This window comes from Leptidea sinapis, chromosome 11 (assembly GCF_905404315.1).
Source record: "Leptidea sinapis chromosome 11, ilLepSina1.1, whole genome shotgun sequence".
Classification (NCBI taxonomy): Eukaryota; Metazoa; Arthropoda; class Insecta; order Lepidoptera; family Pieridae; genus Leptidea; species Leptidea sinapis.
This window is the reverse complement of record NC_066275.1, coordinates 2,118,531-2,131,365: the sequence shown is the minus strand read 5'-3', so window position 1 is coordinate 2,131,365 and position 12,835 is coordinate 2,118,531. Positions and strand designations below refer to the sequence as shown.

The window sequence follows — 12,835 nt, the reverse complement described above, 5'->3', positions numbered from 1 at the left end:
AAGAAGAGGCACAAGCAAGTCTCCCAGTATTATTTTATTTCGCAATTTTTAATAAAAATATACAATATTGTACAGTCATTTCTATCGCTATAAAATAACCACAATCTAGTCCCAGGCTGTCCGATCATTTATATATTCAGCTGAGGATTAATAGGATTTACGACAGAGCCTTTTTTTATAAATGATTTAAATTTATTTATAGATAATGCCTGAACAGTCGCTGGGACTTTATTATAGAAGTTTATACATTTTTTTTTTATGGAATAGGAGGACAAACGAGCGTACCTGTTGGTAAGTGATCACCGCCGCCCACAATCTCTTGCAACACCAGAGGAATCACAGGAGCGTTGCCGGCCTTTAAGGAAGGTGTACGCGCTTTTTATGAAGGTACCCCTTTACCCTTAAAGCTATTCTGTATCTTATGAATCCTGATATAATTAATCGACATCACCTTGTTCCAAGTGCTCGTTGTAGATAGTTAGAATTAATAAACGGCCCATTCTCAAAGTTAAATAGTTAGCTGATTCACAAATTGGCTGGATTTCATAATAAATTGAGCCGAAGCGTTCCGCTACGTAATTTTATTTTATGCTGGGGAAGTATTTTGTTCAATATTAAAATTAGAGGATAATTTATTGTGTAAGAAATAGAGCGTACAAAATTAGCTATTAAATTCGAATTACAATCTACAGGAAACATAATTAATTATACATTAAAATGTTTTTATTTTGTTTTAAAAATGCATTATTAAATTTCTTTGGCATGTTAATGCTATTTTAGATGCTTCAAACATACATTATTATCATCTATACATATAAATAAAATTGGAGTGTCTATTTGTAATAATCGTTTTTACTACATGTTTATGAATATATTGTATATACCAAAATATTTTTTTTACAATTTTTATCTACCTGTATGTCTGTTTGTTCCGGCTAATCTCTGAAATGGCTGGACCGATTTTGACGATTTTATCGGCAGGTAGCTGATGTAATAAGAAGTAAGTTAAGCTACGTTTATTTTGGATTTTTTTTTATTTTATAAAAATAAAGTAATGTAGCAATGTCCAAGAAACGGTCTAACTCTAAAAATAGTTTATATGGCAAAACAACGTTTGTCGGGTCAGCTAGTCATAATTATTTTAATTTGATTTATTTTCTTACTGATTCTTGTCAGCAAAGGCAGCTTTATGAATCGATGGTAGTTTTTATAAGAGTTTGTTATAAGAGTGTTATTGACGATTTAAAAGGTTTTTTGGGACCTATTGAATTTGACTTTGACTTAGACTTTATTCCGTCAATATTTTTTAATGTAAGAAGAGGACAAACACGGGTAACCGAATTATAAGTGATCACAAAAACTCAAAATAAGTCAAGAAAAATCTTACTGTCAAAGCCCAAATATGTTTTTTTTTTAGTACCCTTTATTTACTACAATCTGTCTCCTTTGTGGGACATTCGGCAGTATGTTGGTTGGTGCTATTGCTAGCGCGCTCGGTATATGACCTGTGTCACATCCTCAATGCTAAAACAGTAGCTGTGTTTACTGTGTATGAGGTGATCGTATTAAATCTTGGGGTATTTTGCATTTTAGGCGTCGCGCTTTGTTGTGGTTTTCCATAAGTGGCCAAGCCAGAGAGTTGGGTGTATTTCGATGCGCTCTTTGTAAATTCTGGTATGGCGTACAATTTCCTCTCTTACGGTTAGCAGGCGTAGGTCGCGGTGTAATAATTCGTTGGGTACGAACCAGGGGGCATTGGTTATCATGCGGAGTACTTTATTTTGAAACCTTTGTATAATTTCAATATTTGAATGGGAAGCAGTACCCCACAGTTGGATTCCGTACGTCTAGACGGGCTTCAGTATTGCCTTGTATATGAGTATTTTGTTTTGCAGAGACAATTGAGACTTTCGTCCAATGAGCCAGTAAAGTTTTCGCGTTTGAATACCAAGTTGCTTTCGCTTAGTGAAAATATGTTTTTGCCAGTTATGTCTTTATCTAAGTGCAATCCAAGGTATCTCACATGATCTGCCTGTGGGACTACAATGTTGTTAACTATAACTGGAGGACAAGAGTCTCTTCTTAAAGTGAACGTTACGCTAACAGATTTTGTTTCATTTGCTTTTATCTGCCACTTTTTGAGCCATAGGGATATGTCATTTAATCCTTGTTGAAGTATTTGTGAGGCTATTTTTGGGTCGCTGTGTGTAGCTAGTATAGCGGTATTGTCAGCAAAGGTTCCCGTTATTGAGGATTCACATGTCGGCAGGTCCGCACTGAAGAGGAAGTAGAGTATGGGACCCAGTACGCTCCCCTGTGGAACTCCTGCTTTTATAGGGCAGAGATTAGACAGTATTTCCCCTTGTTGTACTATGAAATGACGCTGCTGGAGAAATGATTTTAATATTCCGTAAAGGTAATCTGGTAGCGCATTTTTCAATTTAAATAACAATCCTTCATGCCACACTCGGTCACACGCTTGAGATATGTCCAGGAAAGCACTGTTGCAGTAAAATTTACCTTCCAGTGCTTCCATGATATGTTTTGTTAGTCTGTGCACTTGTTCGATAGTGGCATGCTTGCTGCGAAATCCAAACTGGTGATCAGGAATTAGCTTCTTCTCTTTGAGTATAGGCAAGATTCGTTGTAGCAGTAGATATTCGTATATTTTAGATGGAATAGGTAAAAGACTGATGGGTCTATACAATTTCGTTTTTCAGATTGTTTCTCTGGCTTCAACAGCATTGCAATTTGTGCGACCTTCCACTCCAGAGGAAAGAACTGCAGTTTGGTCATCGCATTAAAGAGTTATAGTTAAGTTATAGTTATAGTTAAGTTATACCAGATTCAGGTAGTTCGTGTAATATACGGTTTGCAATAAGATCGTATCCTGGAGCTTTTTTTGGGTCAGATTTTTTTATAATTCGGGCAACTTCTGTTTTTGTAAATTTAAGAGGCGTCTCCTGCGTATCTTTAGGACTGTATAAGTGGTTAGTAATTTCTGCTGCATCTTCTGGTGAGCCGTCGTATGGATGATTAGTAAAGACATTTGAGAGGTGCTCTGAGAAGATTCTGGCTTTCTCTTGGTCTGTCCGTGCCCAGGTACCATCAGAATTTCTTTTTTACCGTTTTAATCTTCTAGTGGCTTTCCATAAAGAATAATCTGAGGAAGCAGTAGCATCCAAGCTGGTGAGATAATTATGAAATCCGTCATTACGATCTTTCTCTAGAGTGCGCTTTAGCTGTCTGTTGGCGTAGTTAAGTTGTTTTTCGCAACAGGGTCTCTGGTTGTTTGCCAGCGTTTCCGTATTCTCCTCTTTTTGATTATTAAATCGAATATGTGTTTCGCTACGTGGGTATCGTGGTTTATAGATGATAGTGGTGGGGTTGACGACCAAGCTGCATCTTGCACACTCTTGTTGAAATATAGTACCGCTTCTGTTATTTCGTCTTTTGATTTGAGACTAACTGATTCTTGGAATGCGTTTTCTGTAAGCTCACGAAATAGGGACCAGTTAGTTCTTTTGTTATGCAGAACGCATTTTCTGATGCTTTCTAGGGGGTAGTGTGTAGTTCTACTATGATTGGAGAGTGGTCTGAGGATAAGTCCCAGCAACTCTGACGCGATATGATGTTCTTTGCGATTCCTTTGCTGACACAAAAATCTATAATATCTGGGATTTTTCTTTTGTCTGTTGACTAGTAAGTCGGTTGACCAGATGATACCCCGTTCATATTACTTTTTTGTATGCATTTAAGAAGTTCTCGTCCTCTAGGTAGGATAAGCCTGGAACCCCAAAACGAATGCTTGGTATTAAAATCACCTCCTGCAATAAACCTATGTTCAAGTAATTGAAAGAAATTACTGAACTCCGTTTCTTTTATAGTAAATCTAGGTGGACAATAGAGGGCCGATATAGTGATGTCACTAATGCAGTCCGTTATCACAATGTTTGTAGCCTGAATGTAGTTTTTGCAGTAGTGTTCTATTAAATGGTGCTTGATGTTTGACCTGATAAGAACGGCCGATCCTCCATGTGCTTTGTTGTTTGGGTGATTAGTATGGTACATGTTGTATCCTGGTAGACTAAAGTGGCTTTTAGATGTGAAGTGGGTTTCCGAGATTAGTAAAACATCTATGTGGTGTATTTTGATGAATATTTTTAACTCTTCCGAGTGGTATGGCAAGCATTGGCATTTTTAGTGCTGTGAAAGTGCTGGCATTTTTGAGATTAGATCGGTTAGGGTCTGGGTCATAACTAGCATTTGGTTGATCAGGGCAACAAGTGATTCCGTAATTGTTTTGAGTTTATTCAGGGACTCTTCTGTAGCTCGAGCATACGATTATCCATTACTTGTTAATTTGTTTGCAGGTTCTTGTTCCTTTCTAGGGTATCCATGGCCTTTTCTCGCTTTGGTGATTGGAGCGAGATATCGGACTTTCGACAGCTCTTTGTAGACTGTGCAACCTTTGTAGTTAGCTGGGTGGTTTCCCTCGCAAAGGACACATTTAACTTCTTTTGATCTGTCTTTCCGTAAGCAAGCTGAAGTGTGATGAGAACCTGCACATTTGACGCATCTGGGCTTTCTTTTGCAAAACCTTTGTGTGTGGTTGTAATCTTGGCAATTAGTGCATTGAGGAATCACTCGCTTTGGTCTGGGTGCTTCAAATGGTATGCGACAGTGTAGAAGATATTTAACGCTATAAATGTCTTTATTATTTTCACGAAGATCTAATTCGATGTTCCACATTGAAAGCGCCTGTTTTGTTCTAGAGTTTTGAATGTTCCAGATATTTATAACTTTATGGTGAAGCGCCTCAATAGCTATTTTTATATCGTCTTTGTCTGTAGATGGGTGTAGATTTTTTAGGACAACTCTAAAACTGCGGTCTTGTTTTGGCTGGTAGCTAAAGAATTCCGTATCTTTAACCTTCAGTTCTTTGTAAATAGTGGAGTATGATTCGTCTGTTTTCGATTGTATCTTAACTCTGTCGCCTCGTAATACCTTTATTTCATATTCTCCTTTTGCTATGGCTTCTAATAATTTCACTAAGGGTTGTATGTTCTTCACTCCATCAATAAATAGTGGAGGAGGTCTTGTGGGTTTTTATGTTTGTATTTCTGGTTTATCGGGTTGCTCTATATAGTCGAGCCCTTTGAAGTTGTTGGATGTTGGTACTACTGGTGTAGCAAGCCAGTAATTCAATTTTGTCTGTTTTTGATTGCGGTTCACTGCGTCTGGACTGGATCTTAGCCTTTTGCCATAATGCACTTTTGTGAACAGCTGTTCTTCTGTTTCTTCAGCTGTTTTATCTATCAGTTCAATGTTCCCTTGATTAGTTGTACCACTAAAAGAGCTTGATCTTGGGCGGTTTATGAACATTCCTTTGTGTAAAAGTTGTTGGGTCATAATTTTTGGGTCATTCTTATCTAAATTTTGTTTATAATTGCTCATTCTGGTTTTTTCCCACGAGTAGGGTCGATTTAATACGTCACAAGAGGGGTGACGCCCATTCCCTCAAGAGGGCAAAATACAACGGCGTTTGCCGGTTCCGCCGAGGTTGGCGCTTAGAACTTGCCTCCTGCAAGCCATGCATCCCATCGGCACGTAGTCCCACCTTAGGGTTAGGGTAACTTTTTAAAGAGCTATTCTACCTCGTGGCCCGGGCGACTAAGCCAAGGCCCTCGATTCTGTGGATGAACAGAGTTGCGAGTTGTGGGGGTCATTTCCTACCTCCAGCAGGTTCTGGCTTGTTAGGCCAGGGTTTCTTCGGGTTAATTACCGTCGCCCGATGCTCGACGTTGATCTTTTGCGGCTGGTTAGATCTTCACTCAGCCAACCCTCCTCTTTTTTCATACGGGCTTGGGACCGTCAAAGGCAGAGCTATGTGGCCTTTCACTTTTCATGATGGCATACATCTAAGAAACTGGAAATGATCCTATGATATCTTTATGTGTTTCAAGAAAGGCTTAGAACTAAAAAAAGAAATCAAAATCGAACCGGTTAACGTTTAAGAACATAATAAACTTTTTATTCGGATTTTTTTGTTCTTTCCATTGCTCAGTTAACTATCAGAGCACACTTTCAATTTGTGCTCGTCTATTTTCGCCTCTTGCAGAATTAATTGGTTGGTAAGCGTTAAGCAAATCCCATAATATTCATCCTCCGAACAAATTAATAGATAAAGATATTTTAACCAGTAATACCTTTACCAATAATTTGTTTCTTAGTATTAATGGCCGTGGTGTCCTTACCAATTTCTTATAACGTACTTTTCCCCTATAGCCTATTCCATTAAAATATCTATAATATTGCCGTTTCATGGTGAAATATTTTCCAAACTCAAGTTCGAAACAATATGTTATATTTTTAAAGTGATAACCCTCACTTCTAGGATTAATATACAAATAAAATTTGAAAAACAAAATTTTATGAACGATGCGGGATTCGAACCCACGACAAAGCAAACAGAATTTTATAACGATGTGGTACTCGAACGGTTAGCTCAGTTGTTTAGAGCTTCGGCACGGAACGCTGGAGGTCGTGGGTTCGAATCTAAAGTTTTTAAAATTTTATTTATCTAGTTCGAAAGTTAACCCAAAACAAATCAAAAAATTAGTGTAACTAAACGAACATGAGTTTTAATGAACCCTGTATAGCACTTTTATATAGATAACACGCCAAAGCATTATATGTTTCTACTGTTGTATGAATAAAATATTGCATGTTTTACTTTGTAAAAATATACCTCAATTAGGTTACAAAAAATCTTGCCCATTTCACTCGGAACATTGAACATTCAATCACAGTCATTTATTTTGAATATTTCAATGTAATGGGTTTCAATAATTATTACAAAATAGAAATCATTTAGATAAATGTGTCACGGCATCGAAGTAATTAATTAATGCAGTTAGTTCAAAGCCAAAACTTTTATAATCTGAAAGCATTCGAATAGAACTGAAAAGAGAATTGCCTGTTTATTTTTAATAAAAATAAAAATGGCAGAAAAACTTAATAGTCAAACCACATAGAATGGAGAAATTTCCGAGCTTATTGCCAACTAATGGTTCTATGGGTCTTTAGAAATAATGATTGACCCGTCCATTCACCATTTTCAAGCCCTTTTTCGTACTATACGTTGGTATATTATGTTGATAATATAAATAATATCATTTACCATATCTTCATATAACATCGTTGTATATCGCAAAATTAATTTATGTATGCAATTTAAGGTAGAATTACTACTTATATTATAACATTGTTATTTTAAACATGCGGTCTCACATAAAATGGTTACACCACAAATTCTGTCCCTTTATTCACAGTCCACTGTCCATTTCGTTGCACTCGGCTACCCTGAAAGGCCAATAGAGCGAAAAGCAACAGTCTGTGAAAAAACAGTCTGGTAAAGACTTGAAGCAATATTATGCTTTCATGTTTTAAATATTCAAATTAAGAATGAGCTAGTATATAAAAAATATAAATGAAGGTTGCGACAAATAGTGTATACTCATTTGATTTCTTGTGCCTGTCATATGTAGAAGGGTTGGTAATTTAAACGCACATAATAAAACTATTACATCTGTATTTTAAAGTTTCTACACTTAGAATTACAATATACACTTATCATTAAAAATTAAAGGACAATTAGGGCAGTGTTACCCCTTGGAATTCACAATCAGTAATGTTGCCCCAACTGAGCGCTCTGGCTTATACAGGGCACGACCGTCTACCGTAATGATAGCTGTTAGTTGGCACAGTAGTAGTGCCAACTAACTTACACGAATCAAGTTAACTAAAGATCTGAATATAATATGCTATTATAGTTATTTCTAATTATAGTGATAATTATATTAAATAGTATTTAAATATTAACAGTAGTTAAATGAATGTAATTATTAATTGGGATATCTTATGACAGTTCACGACGTTGGTAGCACTTGTTAACACACTAAGCTGACACATATGAATGAAATTTGATTATGAGCATTCAAAAGTATCAACTTGGTTTACAATTTAATATATATTTTTTCTTGAGATACTGTCTCTTCAAAATTTTGTTAGAAGTTGTAAAAAATCTTAAGCGTAAGTCGTGCCTGATCTCGTGGTTCACGCCGAATTCATTACATAACTTCGAGGGCTTTCTCCACTTCTATAAAATCTTAATAAGGCCTTTTAATAAATATAAAGCTACGCGTAAATCTTGTGCAACCTTTTTTTAATTAAAATTCAGGGCGTTTTATTACCCTCATTTGTAATCCCTATTAAAGGGTCACCTATCTTTAACTGAATTGAGTTTATATCGTGTAAACTTAATTAAAATTGTTTACACACTACGAACCTTTATAATATAAACATCTTATATTAAATTAATTTGTAAGATGTTTGACATACAGTCTGTCGCAACAGCAATATTTAATAGCATTCAATGATATGTAATAATGATAGATATGATGTATACTTATATATTTTACTAGCTGACCCTACAGACGTTGTTCTATTCATATTTAAAAAAAACTCTTGCGGGTGGAATTTCGTAAAATCCGTTCATAGCGGAACTCCTCTACTCGGCGAAAGGAATATTCCTACCAAATTTCAAGTCTCTACGCCTAATGGCTCCAGAGATATCGTAATGAGTGACTATATACGTGGAAATCTCTTATATATATAAATAAAATTATCTTTTTGATACAGTCCTTCTCATATTATAAATGCGAAAGTTTTTGAATGCGTTCTTCTTCCTTAATGATGACTTCTATTTTAATGATACTTCTTAAATAATGACTTCTATTTTAATGAAACTACTAATTTGGCGACCATAACGATTCAATATAGATTCGATATGAAAAGTACTTTTCTATGGTCTTAAAACTGATAACCCAGTAATTGCTAGCATCTAGTCCAAGTTACCGGATTGTTTTTTTTTTAAAGAGGAGCAAAATACATTTACGTATTGAAGACCCCGAAACAGGACCCATATGTCAGGCTAGTGTTTAAAAACCGACTAAAAACCGTCTTTGTGCTGATAGTCCTAAAGGCACTTACAGCGAATCTGGACGGGGTCCTTGTAGGCCGAAAATGTAGCTCACAAGCGCGGGGCGTCTCGGAAGGTGACTCGAAACTCGGACCGCCTGCTCGCTAGGCTGGTTGGAGAGAAGAACACTAACGATCTAATATATCTGTTAGTCCAATGGACTTTAGATTTGAAGAGACTTCGCACGACGTCGAGTGCGGTTATATAAATGTGTGAATGTATGTATGTATGATTTGTGATGTGAGTGTGAATGGTGCTAAGCGATAACAGAACAAGGACTATCTCTTCGGGCTTCTAGCAAAATGTATGTGATTTGTATTATATTATTAACTTGCGGGACGCTGGCCATCGTCAGTGACGAGTGCCAGCGGTTTAAGTGAATTATCTAAAACGATAACAACTTGATCCTTATGCCAAAATATATACCTTTATCGAATCTGTAATTCAAAGTATATAATCTTTGTGACTTATACTACATTATTTGAACAAATATTTGAATAGCTATGACGATGGCGATAAACTACCGAGTGCGGGATATTGTGGTGCGGTCCGGTGGCGGTCGAATGGGACGGGCGCGTGGGAGATCAGACGACTACGGCCCGAGAAAGTTATAAATTTTAAACGCCTGCAGTTCCAATTAAAAGTTGCATTTTCAATTCCTATCAATAAATCACAGGGCAAACAATAACCTTAAAAGAAGCAGGCATGCATTTGGGCATGCGATGTTTTTCCTACGGCTTGCTCAAGCGTTTCTAAATCGAAAAATCTGCAGTTATAAGCTGACTGAAATAAATCGTTTAACACAGTTCATAGGAGTATAATATGGTATTTAGTAGCTACCTTTAACTTTTGCATTACCATCAATCATCATATACATACATCTGTACCTACTAAAACGATAGTGTTTATAATACCTATTAATGAGATCGTCGTAAAGATATTTCTTAGTTATTTGTACTTAATATAGTTGTTCGAACACTTACGAGTATATCTTGAGAATGACTGGACGGATTTTCATGATTTTTAATTTGTTGCATTTGTCAGGAAATTTATTTAAGATGTCACTCTTTAAACTATAAAGAGTTGTTTTATCCTATTAATCAAGTATTGGGGTGAGCAGGTTATCAACGGTAAAGTAAATCCTGTAGATGAAGCTACGACCCGAGAGTTGAACAACATATATCAAAATTTATGAGCCTTACGTCATTCGAACACTTGACTCAGTGGAAGAGCGCTGGCACGGTACGCGAGAGGTCGCTAATTCAACATCATACATAAATTTTGTTTACAAATTTAATTAGTGTAGTTTTAGTTTTTACTATTGTATTTCAAATTCTATTATAGTTTTAGTATAAACTGATATTAGCTAATAACAACTATTAAATAATATTATCAATTGATATTAAATTTCGCCAAATAAGTTAAAGTAATATAGAATAATCGTTTCATGGTAAAAGTTTAATTTACTAAAACATAAATTGGTATATAAATGAGATTTTTTTTTGTTTCAGGTGGGAGGTATGCGGGCCCTAAAGGTACCCGCTGCCTTGCTACTATTGCTAATTGCAATAGACTCCCTTGATGCTAATCGGAGAAAACAAAAAGACAAGATCGTACAAACTACCGTCAATATTTGTGAAATCGGCAACAGAGATTCAAAAGTTTATTGCTATTGTGAGAACAGCCAAGAAATAAACGAAGCAATCAAAACAGAATGCTGGGTATTCAATGGGGGCATCGACAAAGCAGACCCACTTTGGTCCAGTTTTACGTCTCAAATGAATTTAGAAACACTAGCATTCAATGTAAGATCTGATGGTGGCCTTAGTTTTGTACCAAACAAAATATTGAGGTATCTGAGAAAATTAAAAAACTTTAGTATAAAATTTAGTTCAATAAACAAGATCGAGAGTTATACTTTCGTCAATATATCTTCGGTTCAAGAAATGACGCTAACTAAAAATCAAATAACTACATTGAATAAGCACGCATTTTACAATTTATCCAATCTCACGATTCTTACTTTAGATGCAAATAAAATTAAAAAAATTGAGACAGAAACTTTCTACGACCTACCAGCACTACAGAAATTATTTTTGACGAGTAATAATGTAACTATTATTGAAGATGGTGCATTCAGACACCTTGTTAATTTATTAGAATTAGAATTGGATAAAAATAATATCAGTACATTGAATAAAGAGTGTTTTGATGGTCTAGCTAATTTGAAGAGGTTGGATTTAAGGAAAAATAAAATAGCAGTACTTAATTCATTTACATTTATCGAGTTATGGAATTTGCAAGAACTTTTGCTGGATTATAACGAAATTTACATACTGGCCCAGAGAACATTTGACGGTCTCTCACAATTACGAAAATTGAGCTTAAGTCACAATAAATTGATTAATTTGGCAGACGGCTTGTTTGAAGGAGTAAGAGGTCTTTCAGCTTTAGATTTGCGAAACAACAAATTGAAAAGGTTTACAATTGAAAACCTGCGACCAATATACGATAACTTGAAATTGCAGAAAAGCTACATATATCTAGAAGGTAAGTAAAGTAACGGAGAAATATATTTTATTTTAATCTTATGTAATTTTTATTGGCGATTAAAAATTGCTTTATCTGTACATCTTTGAACATTCTAATATTTATCAATTATAAATCAGTATGTAATAATAATAATTGTATCATTGAATGTAGAAATGTTTATGAAAAGATTGGAATGAAAATATTCAATGCAGATGGAATATTTCTCGTTTAATTAATTTTCAATAAGAAGTTAAGACGGCAATCTTTGCAGGAAATGACTTCGACTGCGATTGCCATCTGGCGTGGATGCACAAACTACGGCACGAAGCAAAGAGCATTAAAGTGAGAACGTCTTTAGAGAATTTTCTTTGTAAATTTAGCCATTCATCGAATACGCAATTTACTTACTATGAAAAGATTGACTCAAAAATCAATATCAACGGCGACAAATTGAGCGATGATGCTGATAATATAGAAGAATTTCATGACGAAAACGAGGAAAGTTTCATAGATGAACCCAAGAAAGTGAGAGGTGATAACGATAGAACGTTATTACAAATTCCCGTAGAGTTATTGCCTTGCCCCACGGAAGTTAAGAGCGTAACTGATAGGACTTATACTTACCCATCTCAGAACGAAGCTAAGGATTATAGGAATCTCATAATAACATCGTCTATTTCGCCGATCGGTATAAATATTTCAGTTCTCCTTCTATCATTACTTTTATTGTTAGGGTAAGGATAAATAATAATAAAATTTTTGCGAAATAACGTTTTCAGGACTCGATTGAGTTTTATTGTACATACATTTGATTTTATTTGGAGGGTTTGTAATTTGTTTAGGATAATATCGATATGGATTTGTCTCCCATAAAATATTTATGAATTCCTATTTGAAATGTTTTAAAAGTCTGAACGTTATGCTTTGTATAAAAAAGCCGTCATTGCCATTAACCGCATGAAATTGCATGTTTAAAAATATAATGAGTTTTCAATGTTTATTTATTAAGTTTCATATTGGTTAGCTACTTAAGTCTAAGAAAGACAATGTTTCGTTAATAATCTTATGACATCTTAATGTATAAATATTATTTAAGATTGTAAAAACATGTGATATAACTATAAGGTAAATTCTTATAAAATTTCTCATTACTAACGTTTTGTAAAGAACTTTGTCATTGTCTTTTATTTTTAATATATTTTCAAAACTCATTTTATCAAATATATATGTATCATATTCTATTTTCTGTACATACGAGAC

The 12,835-nt window shown here is 35.1% G+C and overlaps 1 protein-coding gene across 2 annotated transcripts in view; it reads left to right on the top strand.

Moving 5' to 3' along the window:
• LOC126966712 (connectin-like) overlaps window positions 1–12,602 on the top strand; it is a 160,229-nt gene extending 147,627 nt beyond the window's left edge. Inside the window, exons 1-3 of one of the 2 annotated variants that reach the window (XM_050810921.1) lie at window positions 290–387; window positions 10,555–11,593; window positions 11,847–12,602. In XM_050810921.1, coding sequence (XP_050666878.1) covers window positions 382–387; window positions 10,555–11,593; window positions 11,847–12,313 — 1,512 coding nt within the window. In that variant the 5' untranslated portion in view covers window positions 290–381 and the 3' untranslated portion in view covers window positions 12,314–12,602. Of the gene's footprint in view, window positions 1–289; window positions 388–10,554; window positions 11,594–11,846 lie in introns of those variants that run through there. The other variant, XM_050810922.1, reaches the window with a different exon arrangement.
• Window positions 12,603–12,835: the final 233 nt, after the last annotated feature.